This window comes from Gopherus flavomarginatus, chromosome 1 (genome assembly GCF_025201925.1).
Source record: "Gopherus flavomarginatus isolate rGopFla2 chromosome 1, rGopFla2.mat.asm, whole genome shotgun sequence".
NCBI lineage: Eukaryota > Metazoa > Chordata > Testudines > Testudinidae > Gopherus > Gopherus flavomarginatus.
The window spans coordinates 111605817-111620433 of NC_066617.1; the positions used below are offsets into that span (position 1 = coordinate 111605817).

Here is a 14617-nt window from a genome sequence, read left to right on the forward strand (position 1 = left end):
AAAAATGTTTTTTCAGCAGATGATCTTCAAAGACTAGGATGCCCCAGTTATTCAATAGGCCAGTTTCATCCTGTCATGATTCCCTTTTGCTCCCAAAGACCCTTCTTGCAGTTGGGCACAAAAATGCCAGGGTGACCGCTTCAGTTCCCCATCTCAGATTCCATCACAGGTTCTCCTGGGTACAATATTACCCTTACCTGGAGCTGCAAAGTGCAAATAGTTCTTGAAAGCCACAAGAAAGCCCATTTATCCTACACAGTGCACATAGTCCCTAAAAGTCCAAAAACACAGTCCAACCGCATACCAGCATCAGTATTTGCTGCCACATCTGGACTTTTCTTCAGTCCCCAAGTGTTCTTTTATCAAAGCAACCCCCCCAGTCCTTCCAGCCGAGTCCTTCCCAGGCTTCTCCTGGCTTTCCAGCTCTGGAAGGTCACACACTAGCCCTTCTTCTGGCCTCCTGCCCTCAGCTTTCCCAGAAAATGCCCCCCAGTGACCTCCTTTCCAATTACAGCTGTCTTCCTTTAATTTTATTAGCCTCAGATACAGCCCCATTTTCTTAATCAGGCCTATCTGGGATGTACTTGAACTGGCACAGGGGAGCTGGGCCCACTTCACTTAAAAGGGACCAACTACTGAATAAAATATCCCTTTCCATCTAAATCCAGAACCAAATGGCTTACCATGGACGCATGCAAGAATTCAGCTTGCATGCGTCCATGGTAAGCCATTGTCTTTTGGCTTCTGCAGCCTTCATATACACAGTGCCCTCCTTTCCCAAATACCAAGCAAATCCCGTTCAGTGCTGCTTCTTTCCTGTTAACATGCAGCAGCAGAAACTACGCCCCCCATCCAATTCTCCGGGATGATCGCTTTACCCCTCCCCCCACCGTGTGGCTGGTATCATGGAAGATCACTGCTAAACACCCCCCTTCCCACACCACCACGTGGCTGGTAACAGGGAAGATCCCTGCTAGCCAAACGCGAACAAGCTCAGCGCCATTCCCTCCCTCCCCCCACTTGGCTACCTGCAAGGAAGGATTTCTTTTAAGCAACAGGCAAACAGCCCAGTAGGAATGGCCATCTCTGTCCCCTTAATTAAATTCCTGAATTTCAACCAGATTACCATGAACGATATCACTCTCCTGAGGATAACACAGCGAGATAAAGAACGGATGTTGCTTGAATGCCAGCAATCACCGGGACCATACACAGCTAGGCTTTGTCATGCAATGATACCAGATTATTTGCTACATGCATGGCGTGGTCAGGTGTCCTACCATGGAGGACGGAACAAGGCTGCCCTGCCCAGAAACCTTATGCAAAGGCTTTTGGAGTACCTCCGGAAGAGCTTCATGGAGATGTCCCTGAACGATTTCCATTCCATCCCCAGACATGTTAACAGACTTTTCCAATAACTGTACTGACCGCTAATGCATCTCAAGTCCTCAGGGCAAATTAATCATTAAAAAATGCTTGCTTTTAAACCATGTTTTATATTTACAAAGGTACACTCACCAGAGGTCGCTTCCACGGCTTCATTGTCTGGGCTAGTGGCTTGGGAGGGCTGGGAGAGTAATTCCGTCTGGGTGAGAAAAAGCTCCTGGCTGTTGGGGAGAACGGAGTGCTGTGTGCTCTCTGCAAGCTCGTCTTCCTCTTCCTCCTCCTCATCTTCCCCGTCCGCAGAATCCTCAGCCATGGCTGAGATTACCACCCCCACCTCAGAATCCACAGACAGGGGTGGGGAACTGGAGGCAGACCCCCCTAGAATTGCATGCAGCTCAGCGTAGAAGCGACATGTTTTCGGCCCTGCCCTGAACCTTCCATTTGCTTCTTTGGTTTTCTGATAGGCTTGTCTGACCTCCTTAACTTTCACACGGCACTGTACTGAGTCCCTGGTGTGGCCTTTCTCCATCATGGCCTTGGAAATTTTTTCAAAGGTTTTTTCATTTCGTCTTTTGGAACGGAGTTCTGTTAGCACGGAATCCTCTCCCCATACAGCGATCAGATCCAGTCCCTCTGTGCAGTCCATGCTGGAGCTCTTTTTTGATTCTCAGGAGGCTGCATTGTTACCTGTGCTGATGAGCTCTGCGTGGTCACCTGTGCTGGTGAGCTCTCCACGCTAGCCAAACAGGAAATGAAATTTAAAAATTCGCGGGGCTTTTCCTATCTACCTGATCAGTGCATCCGAGTTCAGATGGCTTTCCAGAGTGGTCACAGTGGTGGACTGTGGGATACCACCCGGAGACCAATACCGTTTATTTGCGGCCACACTAACCCTAATCCGACATGGCAATACCGATTTCAGCGCTATTCCTCTCGTCGGGGAGGAGTACAGAAACCGGTTTAAAGAGCCCTTTATATTGATATAAAGGGCCTCGTTGTGTGGACGGGTGCAGGGTTAAATCAGTTTAACACTACTAAATTCGGTTTAAACGCGTAGTGAAGACCAGGCCTCAGTTATTACTCAGGTAAATTCCTGTGGGCTTAATTCAAGTTTGCCTGAATAAGAACTTTCTAATTTGGCCATCTGTCTGAATACACAACTGTTTCATTCCCAGACCACTGCCTCCCCCATTTGCTCTTTCTCCCCCTTCCTCATTGTACAGCTGCATGTCAAATTTCAGAAGGGGGAAAGGAAAGCCACAACACTGCAACTTTTCCCTTCAGTTAAACTGAATTACATGCCCTGCAGGGATAACGTCAGTTTTGGAGACAAGCCTCTTCGATTCTGCTGTATGTGTGCATGTGCTTCCCTGGGCCCCAGGAGTGGATGCTGGTATTCATCATCTCTCTCTGCATGTTCTCTTTGCTCCAGTTTAAAACTTCAACTACTCTCCAAAGTATGTGAAAGCCTCAGGCTCATTTGCCCTTTGAGTCACTGAAAAAATCCTGATTATACAGAACCAGCTGTTATGTGCCAACAGCAGAAATTAGAGGAGGGAGATGGATTTTCAACAGAGTCCCTAAACCTATACGGACTTTGAATTGAATTTCTAAAATCCCATCTGGGAGACCTAGTCAATGCACCTCATCACCCTCCAACTAACCCTCACACCCATCTCATGTGTTGTTCTTTTAAAAACTTCATTTTCAGAGCACCTATTCTAATCTATGACCCTATTAACACGGTTTTTCTTGAGTAGTTATTTGGATTAAACAGAGAACACACTGACTCAGTTTGATTAGTACCTTCTGCAATTTAGCTGCTGAGTTACCAGCCATATAGAAAGGAGGCATATAAAGATGAGGGGAACAATGGGTTTGGAACAAGGGCCCCCTGCTTCAACCTGGCTGTTATTTAGGGGAGCAATGCACATTATCTTTCCTTGCTACTGAAATCCACACACCTTCTGGATGTGGTGTTCTGTCCCATCTACTGGAACCGAGACCTCTTAGAGAAAGAGATAAAATGAGTCTGCTCTACAGCCTCAGCTAACAGCCAGTTGGCTTTTAGCAAATGCAGTAGAGACTCATGCATTAAGCTCCAAAGGACCCAAGTTTGATCCTGCCCACTGGCAACCAGGGTCTGTTGGTGTTACACCAACACAGTTCAATATCTGTACTGTGTTCTTGAAAAGAAGAAGCGGAAATGAGTGCTCAGGGTTGCTATGGACAATGGGTTCTAAAGGGGTCAGCACAATATTGCAAGCAGAGCCGCCTGTCAAATGGAGTTAACTGGGATTTGCCATGGCTCTGCAACACTGTACATACGTGTGTATGATAATATACACTGTGTATACATCACTTTGGTACCACAAGGATAGATACCTTAGGAAAACCTAAGATAGATATGTGCATGTGTGTGTATTCAACCTTCACCATGCAGTTGTGACCACTATAATACATGCACACAGAGACTGCAGTAGATACACATATAGGACCTGATTCACCAGCACATTACTCCAGTTTTATATAAGTCTAGTTACCACTGAAATCAGTGACGTTTTACCAGTGTAACACTGAAATAAAGTATAGGAGAGTCAGGGCCACAAACTGTATACTTTCCATGCCCTAGTCTCACTCTCTCTTTATAACACACACACACAGAGTATATATTGCTATATTTTAGCGGCAAAAATATATTGAGACTAGAGTTGTGAGACTATTGCAAAAATCAAATATTTGTGAACATTCATTTGAATAGATTTACTTCAGTGGAATTCATAACCCTTTCCCCCCTTCATTTGGAGGTCTTGTTCATAAGTGTGGTTGCAGAAAGAGAAAATATCTCATATATTGTACTAGAGCTACTAATAAAACAAGACTTTACCACTAGACTGAAATAGATAAGAGCTCGACATTGTCATATGTAATACATTTCTCAGGCATGAATCTCTTCAGAAAATGTATAAAATTAGACATGGGTGATAGATTAATTAACTTATGGAATCCACCATCACTCTGCAAATGAGTTGCCATGATGAGTGCTAGCATATCACTGTCAGACAGTTAGACTACTGAAATCTCTCCATATACTGTATTTGTCCCTGTTGCAATTAGCACATGCTGACAGATCTTTTAACTGAGTTCATATACTTTAGATATATTTGCAGTTTGTATTGTTCTCATACAAGCTGTTTAGATACTTCTTGTATGTAGGAAAACACAAGAGGAATGAACACATTCTTAGATAGCTGGTATAGGTCACAAGATGACCCTGGGATCAGAGGACTTTAGAGGTTCAGGGACAGATCCTGGGCTGCAATCAAAGATAACTCAGGACAGCTCAGGAGAAGGGTGCAAAAGAGTTTTTATGTTTCCCTATCTTGGAGCCATCCAAAGGCTGGTCAGGTGTCTGTGTGCTGTTCTAATTGGTGCCAGCTGCCAACTCCCCCAAGGGATCCACAGCCTTGATCTCCAGGGCACCAGAGATACCTGACCACATACTTTTTTTCATGGCCACACCATCTGCCTCAATAGCTGGAAAAATGGTCACACTGGAGTTTTAAAGGTCCATCAGTACCTGCGGATTCTCATACAAAGAGGGAATCCTGGACAACCAGATCCACCAGCTTTGCACTACAGGAGCACCAGAAAGTAGCCTCAATATACTCGAGGATCAGGGACACAAGGCTATAATATTGTAAGCGTACATCCAGACTACCCGCCGGATTGGTGGGTAGCGATCGATCTATCGGGGATCGATATATCGCGTCTCATCTATATGTGATATATCTATCCCTGAACACGCTCCCGTCGACTCCGGAACTCCACCAGGGTGAGCGGCGGAAGTGGAGTCGATGGGGGAGCCACAGCTGTTGATCCTGCGCTGTGAAGACGGGAGGTAAGTCAAAATAAGATACGTTGACTTCAGATACGCTATTCCAGTAGCTGAAGTTGCATATCTTACATCGACACTGCCCCCACCCTCCAGTGTAGACCAGGCCTAAGTTACTTACGTGTAAATGCACACACCTAACATATGTATGTGCAAACATCCAATGTGTGTAACTGGCAATGTAAAATTAGATTGGTAACTGGTAAGTGCATACATGTATACCTGTTTTGCGAATGCACATCGAGTTTTTGCATTCAAATATATGCACATGCTCAACTTTTAGAAATTTGTCCAGGCACAGTGTCTTTCATTTAACCCTTTTAAAAAAGTTACAGGTCCTTGAAAACTATACACAAACCCAAGGCAATATACAGAGTTAATTAAAGCATCTCATTTCTGAAGATACCCCTGCAGGACTTCCTAACAAAAAGAGATCAATTTATATTCTGTTCCAATTCATGTATCATCAGTAAAATTGCCAGATAACTTGATTACAGAATCTTTCATTTTTGGTGATGATGTCTGAAGGAAAAAGAAAACACAGTATGTTTCCAGGGATGAGGTTTACTCCTGGGGGCATTCTGTGCCAAAAAATAAAAATTCTGCACACAATATTTTAAAATTCTGCAAAATGTATTTGTCATAATAACACTACATAATCATGCCAGTTTCAATTATTTTGGAATTTATTTCAAAATATCTGTCAGCAAGTAGGTCTGTAACAATACAGACACACACAAAATTTTCCCCAGGAGTAGAGCTTGAGTTTGCAATGCTGACAGTTAGAACAATCTTGTTCTGACTTGTGAATTGATGAGGTTGGGTGGTTCTGGATCTAACTAGCAATAGGTGAACATCGGAATGTTTAGCTGAGTCTAGATAAGCAACCAAAAGTTCAGATTCCTGATTGAAGCTATGTTATTCACGTAGCTGAAGTTGTGTAGCTTAGGTCGACTTACCACGGTAGTGTAGACATAGTCATAGTCAAAAGTTCAGTGAAAACTGGCATCAAAATTCCTAATTTCACCAAAAACCAGGGGAAATATTTTAAAGAAAATGTTTGCAAAAACTTCTCACACTCTTGATCTACTACGGAGCTAGTTATTTTTTTTAAAAGTGATGAAATGTCAAATTTTCTTATTTCAATAAAAAACAAGATGTTTGTTCTTATGAGATTTCCAGTGAGGTTTCTAATGCAAAGAGATTCAAATAAATTTGCTTAAGTTTCAATCAGGAGCTTAGGTCAACTTACCGCGGGGTCCACACTGCGCTCGGTTGACAGGAGACACTCTCCCATCGACTTACCTTATTCTTCTCATTTGGGGAAGAATACCAGGGTCGACTGGAGAGCGATCTGTGGTCTATTTAGCGGGTCTTATTAGACCCGCTAAATCAACCTGGTTGCATCAATCCCTGGAGTGTCAATCTGGGGCGGGGGGGGGGAGGGAGGGTGGGTGTACTGTAGACATAGCCTCTCTCTGCTTCTGATATTTCCAGTACTACTTGCTTTCAGCATGCTCTGAGATACAGTCTGATGAGAATCGTTTTTTTCTTGTGCTATTTTGGTATTTCTATACATGGGTGCACATAGAAAGGTTAAATATACATATATTAATATGAACTAGATAGTCTAATAATAGAAAATAGGTTTAGGTTTAGGTTCAGGTAAATTTTCAGGCAATTTCTCATTTGATCTAAATTGGATTGTCTATTAATTAATTACCAGCCTGAACGTGATCCAAAATATAACTTTTCCCCCATTAGGAACAACTTCTGCTGGATTCCTTCTCCAGTATCTATTTGAAATTGTTCATTGTGGAAATGAGAGTTGCTGCAGCTCATTAGCATTCCCCTGCATATACAAACCCAATGTCCTCGAAGTTTCAATTACTTTCAAGTAACTCAGTTCGTAGTCACACAATGATTTTAATGGAGAGAGTTTAACCTTGGGCTCAAAGGTATGTGAAACTTGGATAGCAAACGTCTGTTGAAAATAAAGCAGGGTAAGGCAAAAGGAGGGGAAATTACTCCACCTAGAAACCACAGACTGTCTTGGCAATGCCATTAACTTTTTGCTATCTAATGGGAAGCAACAAGGTGAGGACATGCGGGGGAGTGTGGAAGGCAATGTTAAACACACCATAAACCTGCAGAGTACGGAGCTGACATTGTGTGGAAATATAAACTCTCATTCTGTCTGCCTGAATCCATCATAATGATTATCTAACCTTCCCTGTTTGGGGACCTCATGCCTCTCTGCTTTTCAGATCAGAGACCCAGCGGGAATAGAAAACGGAAAGGGAGGATTTCAAGATTCCAAGGGCAACATACTCAGCTGGTGTAAATTGATGTAGCTCCTTTGTGACTTCACAGCTACTCTCTATTTCTAGTGTGCTAGCTCAATCAGATCTAGTGCGGGTATGTCTCCTCAAGATGGGAATCACACTCCCAGCTCAAAGTGTAGACGTACCCATAGTGTGATTGAAGGCTAGATTTTCTTCTGCACCAGAGCTGGAGGTGCATCAAGGAGCTGGTTACAACTTCCTGATTCACAGGACCAACCTCAATCAGGATGTGACTTTGAGCACAAACTATTCTTTTCAGTGGAAAATGCCAGCTCCTCACCAAAAGCCCCAAACCTGAACATTTTTCAATTTTCAGGAGTTTTTGATTTTTTAAAAAAATCTTCAGTTGTCAAAACTGACAAAAAAAATCTCACTTTCAGGTTTTCTGGTAAAATATCAAAAATCTTCAAGGAAAGCAGACACTTTCCCTAAATATTTTCATTTAGTCAAAAAAACAATTTTCTGCAGAAAAAAAGGTTTTGATGGAAAATGTTTGGCAACCCCTTGTTGGAATCCTTATAGCAGAGGTTTCTCACACTGTGATCTGTGGACCACTGATGGTCCATGAAGAGCATGCCAGTGGTGCATTGATAGTTACCTCGCAGTATGGTACTAGCTTTTCTCCTAGTTTCTTATTGCTAAGTATCATTAGGCTACCTTTAAATGAATTCAATATTTTTCTAATACTACTAGAATTAACAATTTTGGTTGGACGTATTCCTGGAGGTTTCATCATATGACGTAATCTTTAATTAAAGATTGGCCAAACCAGACAGTCTCTACGCAAAAGAATAAATGGACAGAAATCGGACATCAGGAATGGTAACATACAAAAGCCAGTAGGAGAACACTCCAATCTTCCTGGACATTCAATAGCAGATTTAAAAGTAGCTACTTGAACAAAAAAACCTTCAGAAAAAGACTTCAATGAGAAACTGCAGAACTAAAATTAATTTGCAAATTTAACACCATTAATTTGGGTTTGAATAGCGACTGGGAGTGGCTGGCTCGCTATAAAAGCAGCTTTGCCTCTTCTGGAATTGACACCTCCTCATCAAGTATTGGGAGTGGACTACATCCACCCTGATCAAATTGGCCCTGTCAACACTGATTCTCCACTTGTGAGGTAACTCCCTTCTCTTCATGTGGCAGTATATAATGCTTGTATCTGTAATTTTCACTCCAAGCATCTGATGAAGTGGCTTTTTTACCCATGAAAGCTTATGCCCAAATAAATCTGTTAGTCTTTAAGGTGCCACTGGACTCCATGTTGTTTTAATTAAAGATTAATCCTTAATTTCTGGAGACTCTGGGACAATCCTGGAGGGTTGGCAACCCTAAATAATATTATCTGACATAATCACAATTGCTGTAATTGCCCTGGGGCTATTATGTGATCGTGAATATGAGGGAAGATAGTCTGGGCAGCCGTGGATAGAAAAAGTGGCAATCCACAAAACAATACCTCTCTTCCACACTCTGAAAAAGTATGAGGACCACTGCCATTTTGTATTAACTCATTTGAATCAGACATTGTGATTTCTGAGCAAAACAAGAGCAACCAGCAGTGTGTGGCCTGTGAGATCACAAAAAAGCAAAGCAAGTTATCTTGTGATGGCTGAGGAGGTTATTACTACCATACTTCTTATAAACAAAAGGAGGGGTTAGGCCACCAAACTCCTTCCCCCTTTCTTAGTGCCAAAGCAGCAGCGAATTCACTACTCCACAACAACAGTGGAACCCAAACTCTTCCTACTTTCTATAGCAATGTTGCTAGGTAGGATAAACTTAGAGCCAAATGCAGCCTGCAGTTGTACAAGGGTTTGTGTTCTTTGAAGGTGCTGCTGTGCAAGGAGCAGCAGGACAGCCTGCCCCAAAAACCGGCCTAGAGGAGAGCTGTTTGTGGTAGAAGACTTGGCCCAGAAGACAAGTGGCACACATAAGAGGAATACTGTTTCAGAGACGTCAGAGCAGAGATTTAGCTGCCTGGTTTGAAGATGAGCCTGTGAGATGGACGTAAGTAGAGGGCAGGGGCAGTCATGGAACCGAGCAAGTCAACAACCTAGCAGGAGTGTTCAAGTCTGAGGCCTGGTCTACACTATGCGTTTAAACCAAATTTAGTAGCGTTAAACTGATTTAACCCTGCACCCGTCCACACAATGAGGACCTTTATATCAATATAAAGGGCTTTTTAAACCGGTTTCTGTACTCCTCCCCGACGAGAGGAGTAGCGCTGAAATCGGTATTGCCATATCGGATTAGGGTTAGTGTGCCCGCAAATCGACGGTATTGGCCTCCGGGCGGTATCCCACAGTGCACGATTGTGACCGCTCTGGAAAGAAATCTGAACTCTAATGCACTGGCCAGGTAGACAGGAAAAGCCCCGTGAAATTTGAATTTAATTTCCTGTTTGCCCAGCTTGGAGCTCTGGTCAGCATGGGTGGTGATGCAGTCCGAAATCCAAAAAGAGCTCCACCATGGACCGTACGGAGATACTGGATTTGATCGCTGTATGGGGAGACAAATCTGTTCTATCAGAGCTCCATTACAGAAGACAAAATGACAAAGCATTTGAAAAAATCTCCAGGCTATGATACAGAGTCCACAGCACAGTGCTGTGTAACAAGCATAATGGAAAGCCAAAGAATCAAATGGACGGTCATGGAGGTAGGGAGGGGAGACTGAGGACTCAAGCTATCGCACAGTTCCTGCAGTCTCCGAAAAGCATTTGCATTCTTGGCTGAGCTCCCAATGCCTGAAGGTTCGAAAACATTGTTGCCAGTAGTTCAGGGAATATGTCGTCAATTTACCCCCCTCTTCCTCCCTCAAAGAAAAGGGGAAAAAATTGTTTCTCGCCACTTTTCAATGTCACTGTATGACTACTGGACGCTGCTGGTAGGTGGGGTGCTGCAGCGCTAAACAGCAGCATCCTCTCCCCTCCTTTCCCCGGTGGCAGACAGTACAGTACAAAATGACTGATAGCTGTCCTCGTCATCATCCTGTGAGTGCTCCTAGCTGGCCTCGGTCAGGTCGGCTGGGGGTGCCTGGGTAAAAATGGGAATGATTCCCTGTCATTCCTGGCAGATGGTACAAAATGCTGGGTAACCGTCCTCATCATAGCAGCTGGAGCCTGAGCTCCATCAGCCACCCTCCTCCCCTTTCGTGTCTAAAGAAAAGATTCTGTACTCCCTGGACTATCATAGCAGCTGGAGGCTGCCTCCCCCTCACTTTATCTCGCTAAAAAGTCAGTGTTTCTTATTCCTGCATTCTTTATTACTTCATCACACAAATGGGGGGACACTGCCACGGTAGCCCAGAAAGGGTGTGGGAGGAGGAAAGCAACGGGTGGGGTTGTTGCAGGGGTACCCCCTAGAATGGCATGCAGCTCATCATTTCAGTGGGATCTCAGGGGCTCTGACCCAGAGCAGCTGTGCTCTCTGGCTCTCTGGTAGACTTGCCCCATATTCTAGGCAGTACTGACTCTATTTTTAGACAAAACATAAAGAAGAGAATGACCTGGGGAGTCATTCCCATTTTTGTCCATGCGCCCTCCGCTGACCTCAGCGAGGCCAGCCAGGAGCACCCATGACAACAGCAGATCATAAAAAATGCTTGATAACTGTCATCACCAATTCCCAATTGCAAACGGTACAAAATGATTGAAAACTGTCATTTCATCTCCAAATTACAATAGCAGACAGTGCAATAGGGATGGTAACCATCTCTGCCACCTTGCAAAGGCAAATGAATGCTGCTGTGTAGCACTGCAGTACCACCTCTGTCAGCAGCATCCAGTACACATATGGTGAGAGTGACAAAAGGCAAAACAGGCTGCATGTTTGCCATGCTATGGCGTCTGCCAGGGCAATCCAGGGAAAAAGGGTGCAAAATGATTGTCTGCCATTGCTTTCACGGAGGAAGGATTGAGTGATGACATTTACCCAAAATCACCCGCAACACTGTTTTTGCACCATCATGCTTTGGGATCTCAACTCAGAATTCCAATGGGCAGGGGAGACTGCGGGAACTATGGGATAGCTACGAGATAGCTACCCACAGTGCAATGCTTCAGAAATCGACGCTAGCCTCGGTACATGGACGCACACTGCCGAATTATTGTGCTTTGTGTGGCCGTGTGCACTCGACTTTATACAATCTGTTTTACAAAACTGGTTTATGTAAAATTGGAATAATCCTGTAGTGTAGACATACCCTGACAGTGTTTGTGAGACAAAATGGCTGATGTGGGGAGAGGGAAAAATTGATGTACGTGCATCAAGATGCTGTTTGACTGTCAGTTACAGCTGCAGGGGAGTCAGTCAGGTGCATTGCCGTGCAAGGGCAGGTATGTGGTTCAGGAAAAACCTCAGGACCTGCACTCCCCAGAAGGCTTCAGGAACATTATGAATGTGATGCCACTTAGCCTCCAGGCATAGAGCTACTCACTAGTACACACTACACCCCCCCCACACACAATAGTTATCCTTTGAAATATACTGTGATGCCTTTGGGCCTGATGCCCAAATGGTACTGCATCTTGCAACAATGGAAACCCTCCCATTGACTTCAATGGGCTTTGAATCATGCCCTTTTCAGGGAAGTTATGAGGTGAATAAGTCATTGGTGCTCCAAAGTGGGGTAAAGGGAGAAGGAAACATTCAGCATGATGTGGCTGGCATTGCCTAGGCCCTGTTGCCTATGGGGAAGCAGCTGCCAACTGGTTAAACAATAAAAACACTGTGAGAAAGAGAGAATAGGCAGAAGAGAGTCTTCAACAAAAATAGCAGCAAGTGAACAGCAAAAGCTAAATGCTAATATTCCTCTGCCAGTGACACACAGGGGCATAGTGGGCCAGGCTTGAGTTTAAATGGAGGAATCTTAGGGCACCTTTATCTTTTAGTATGAACAGAAAATAAATAAAACAAAACAACTGTTGCCTGATGAGCACTGATGCCCATTTCAGGAAGGGAAAGAAAAATGCCAATGAAAATGTGCTGGTTTCAAATTTGGGACACCACAACATCCCTCTAACCCTTTTTGTAACAATTCTTCAGTTGCAAAATGAAAGCCCAATGGATTCATCACAAAAGGCTGCCTGCCAGCATAACCTACAGATTCCCTGTCGTGTCTTCTGCCATCTGTTAAGAGGTCTTGCTGCTTGGCTCTTTGAGGGCTCAGCATTTCCATCAGCAGAACCAAGTGGCTTTCATTCAGAATGCTCAAGAAGTTCAAACTCAGTCGTGAAGGGATATTTTCATTTCCCCAGGCAGTACTGGTCCTTGGAAAGATTGTCTAGTGTAGTCTCGTCTCCTAGAAAGGATTTCATAGATCACAGAAAAAGAGAGAGAGGAATAATGCACTGACATATCTGGTCAGCATTGTCATTCACATCTGTAAGGAACAAACCAACCTCAACAGTCCTCCAGACAAAGAGGGGTAGGTGATAGATTCCTCCTGTGAAGAAGGTGTCACTTTCTGCAATGGTCCCCTTGTGGGTGTGCTCTGTAGCTGAGTGGTCTGTCAAACTTTTAAACAAGCTATTTACCTTATTCACTGTACATGCTGGCCGAGTTCTCATCCCTTGGTAAGTAGCAGAGAGGTTGCGAAAGGTAACACCTAGGCTCTCCATGCAATGAAGGGGGGAGGCAGGCACCTCGGAATGGGATTCACAAAGGCCAGCATGCTAGGTGGCTCCTCAGAATTGGAGATGCCAAGGAGAGGGGTGTGTGCTAAGCCCCTCTCTTCTCGGTGAGTTGAGTGCTTAAGACCAGGCTGCAAGGAGGTACCTATTGCCTCTTAAGATTCTCAACTGAAAACCCTCTTTGAATGTTAGGTCCTTCTCCTCCTTCCTCGCATCTCTCAGTCACCTTCGGGGTCCAATCCAGTAGGTGAGCTCTGAGCATGCTTACCAAATTGGGTCCTGCAGGCGAGTTAGGCAAAGGAATACCTATCTTCCCAGGTTCATGCATCACACTGAGGCTTAGGCATCCAGATGTCTACAGCCAAGCAGCAGCAAGCATCACAGAGGCAGAAACATAGGTGCCTAGGGAAATTTTACTGCAAAAAAATTAGGTGCCAAGCAAGTTTATTTGCCTACAGGGTTCTGCTGCACTTGAGTGGGCATTTTGTGAATCCCAATGAGGCCTAATTCTTGGATTTAGGTGCCTAAAGTGGCAGCTAAGTGCCTAAATCCTTTTGTGAAACTAGCCTAATGATGTCACTGTATACAGCTAACCAGATTACTAGATGATGTCACACCACTTTCAGAAGTATAATGTTGCTATGAATGGAGAAGATGACAGGACTCCTTGGAGTTATAATGTTCAATATGGTGCCAAACACTGGTTGAGGGGCAAGTCACGAAGTTAAAAAAATGATACTTCCAATACTTCAAGATATCAGAGTGGTTCAGAAGTTCTAGGCAGCCCATTTCAAATGAAACCTCCACTACCTACAGCAAGTCTGGAACTTGATTTTGAGACAGCAGTTTGCTCTCACACTCAGAACTGGCTCACCAAGGTTTTGGTGGTAGGAGAAACAATAAAGAATTCATTGGATCTGTGTCATTGGGCAGCATGTTCTAGTTTTCTGAGCTTATCCTTTTTAATGAATATAATTTCATTCATTATTTTTCTGTGTATCTGACAGATACAGTAGCTCCTCTAATGTATTAGGAAGCATTACAAACTCCGTAAATGAGACCCTTCGGAATGTTGGTGACAGATGAAGGACGCAGGCATATGAGGAAGTGGGAAGGAGGCAAAGATGACCCAGAGCATTGCTATACTCAGGCACATGCCACACCATTCACAGACCATTTCCAAGACACTTCCCTTTCGGGATCAAGAGGGGTTGTTTTATTGTTTTGTTTTAAAACAAAATGTGAGACTTTCCAGGAAAATGCTGATCAATTTTTGAGGGAAATGATTTTTTGAAACTCGTGTATTTTTTTCAAAAATACTTTTAAAGATTGTTTCCAAATTACGAAGAA

General features: G+C 43.9%; 2 protein-coding genes across 4 annotated transcripts in view; both read right to left on the reverse strand.

Annotated features, from left to right (window-relative positions):
- LOC127031930 (troponin T, cardiac muscle-like) overlaps positions 1 to 1865 on the reverse strand; it is a 192403-nt gene extending 190538 nt beyond the window's left edge. Inside the window, exon 1 of the mRNA XM_050918970.1 lies at positions 1519 to 1865. Within this exon, the coding sequence (XP_050774927.1) occupies positions 1519 to 1699 (181 nt within the window). The 5' untranslated portion in view covers positions 1700 to 1865. The remainder of the gene's footprint in view (positions 1 to 1518) is intronic.
- Positions 1 to 14617, reverse strand: part of CHRM2 (cholinergic receptor muscarinic 2) — a 192771-nt gene that overhangs the window by 115620 nt on the left and 62534 nt on the right. The gene's annotated exons all lie outside the window — the stretch shown is intronic.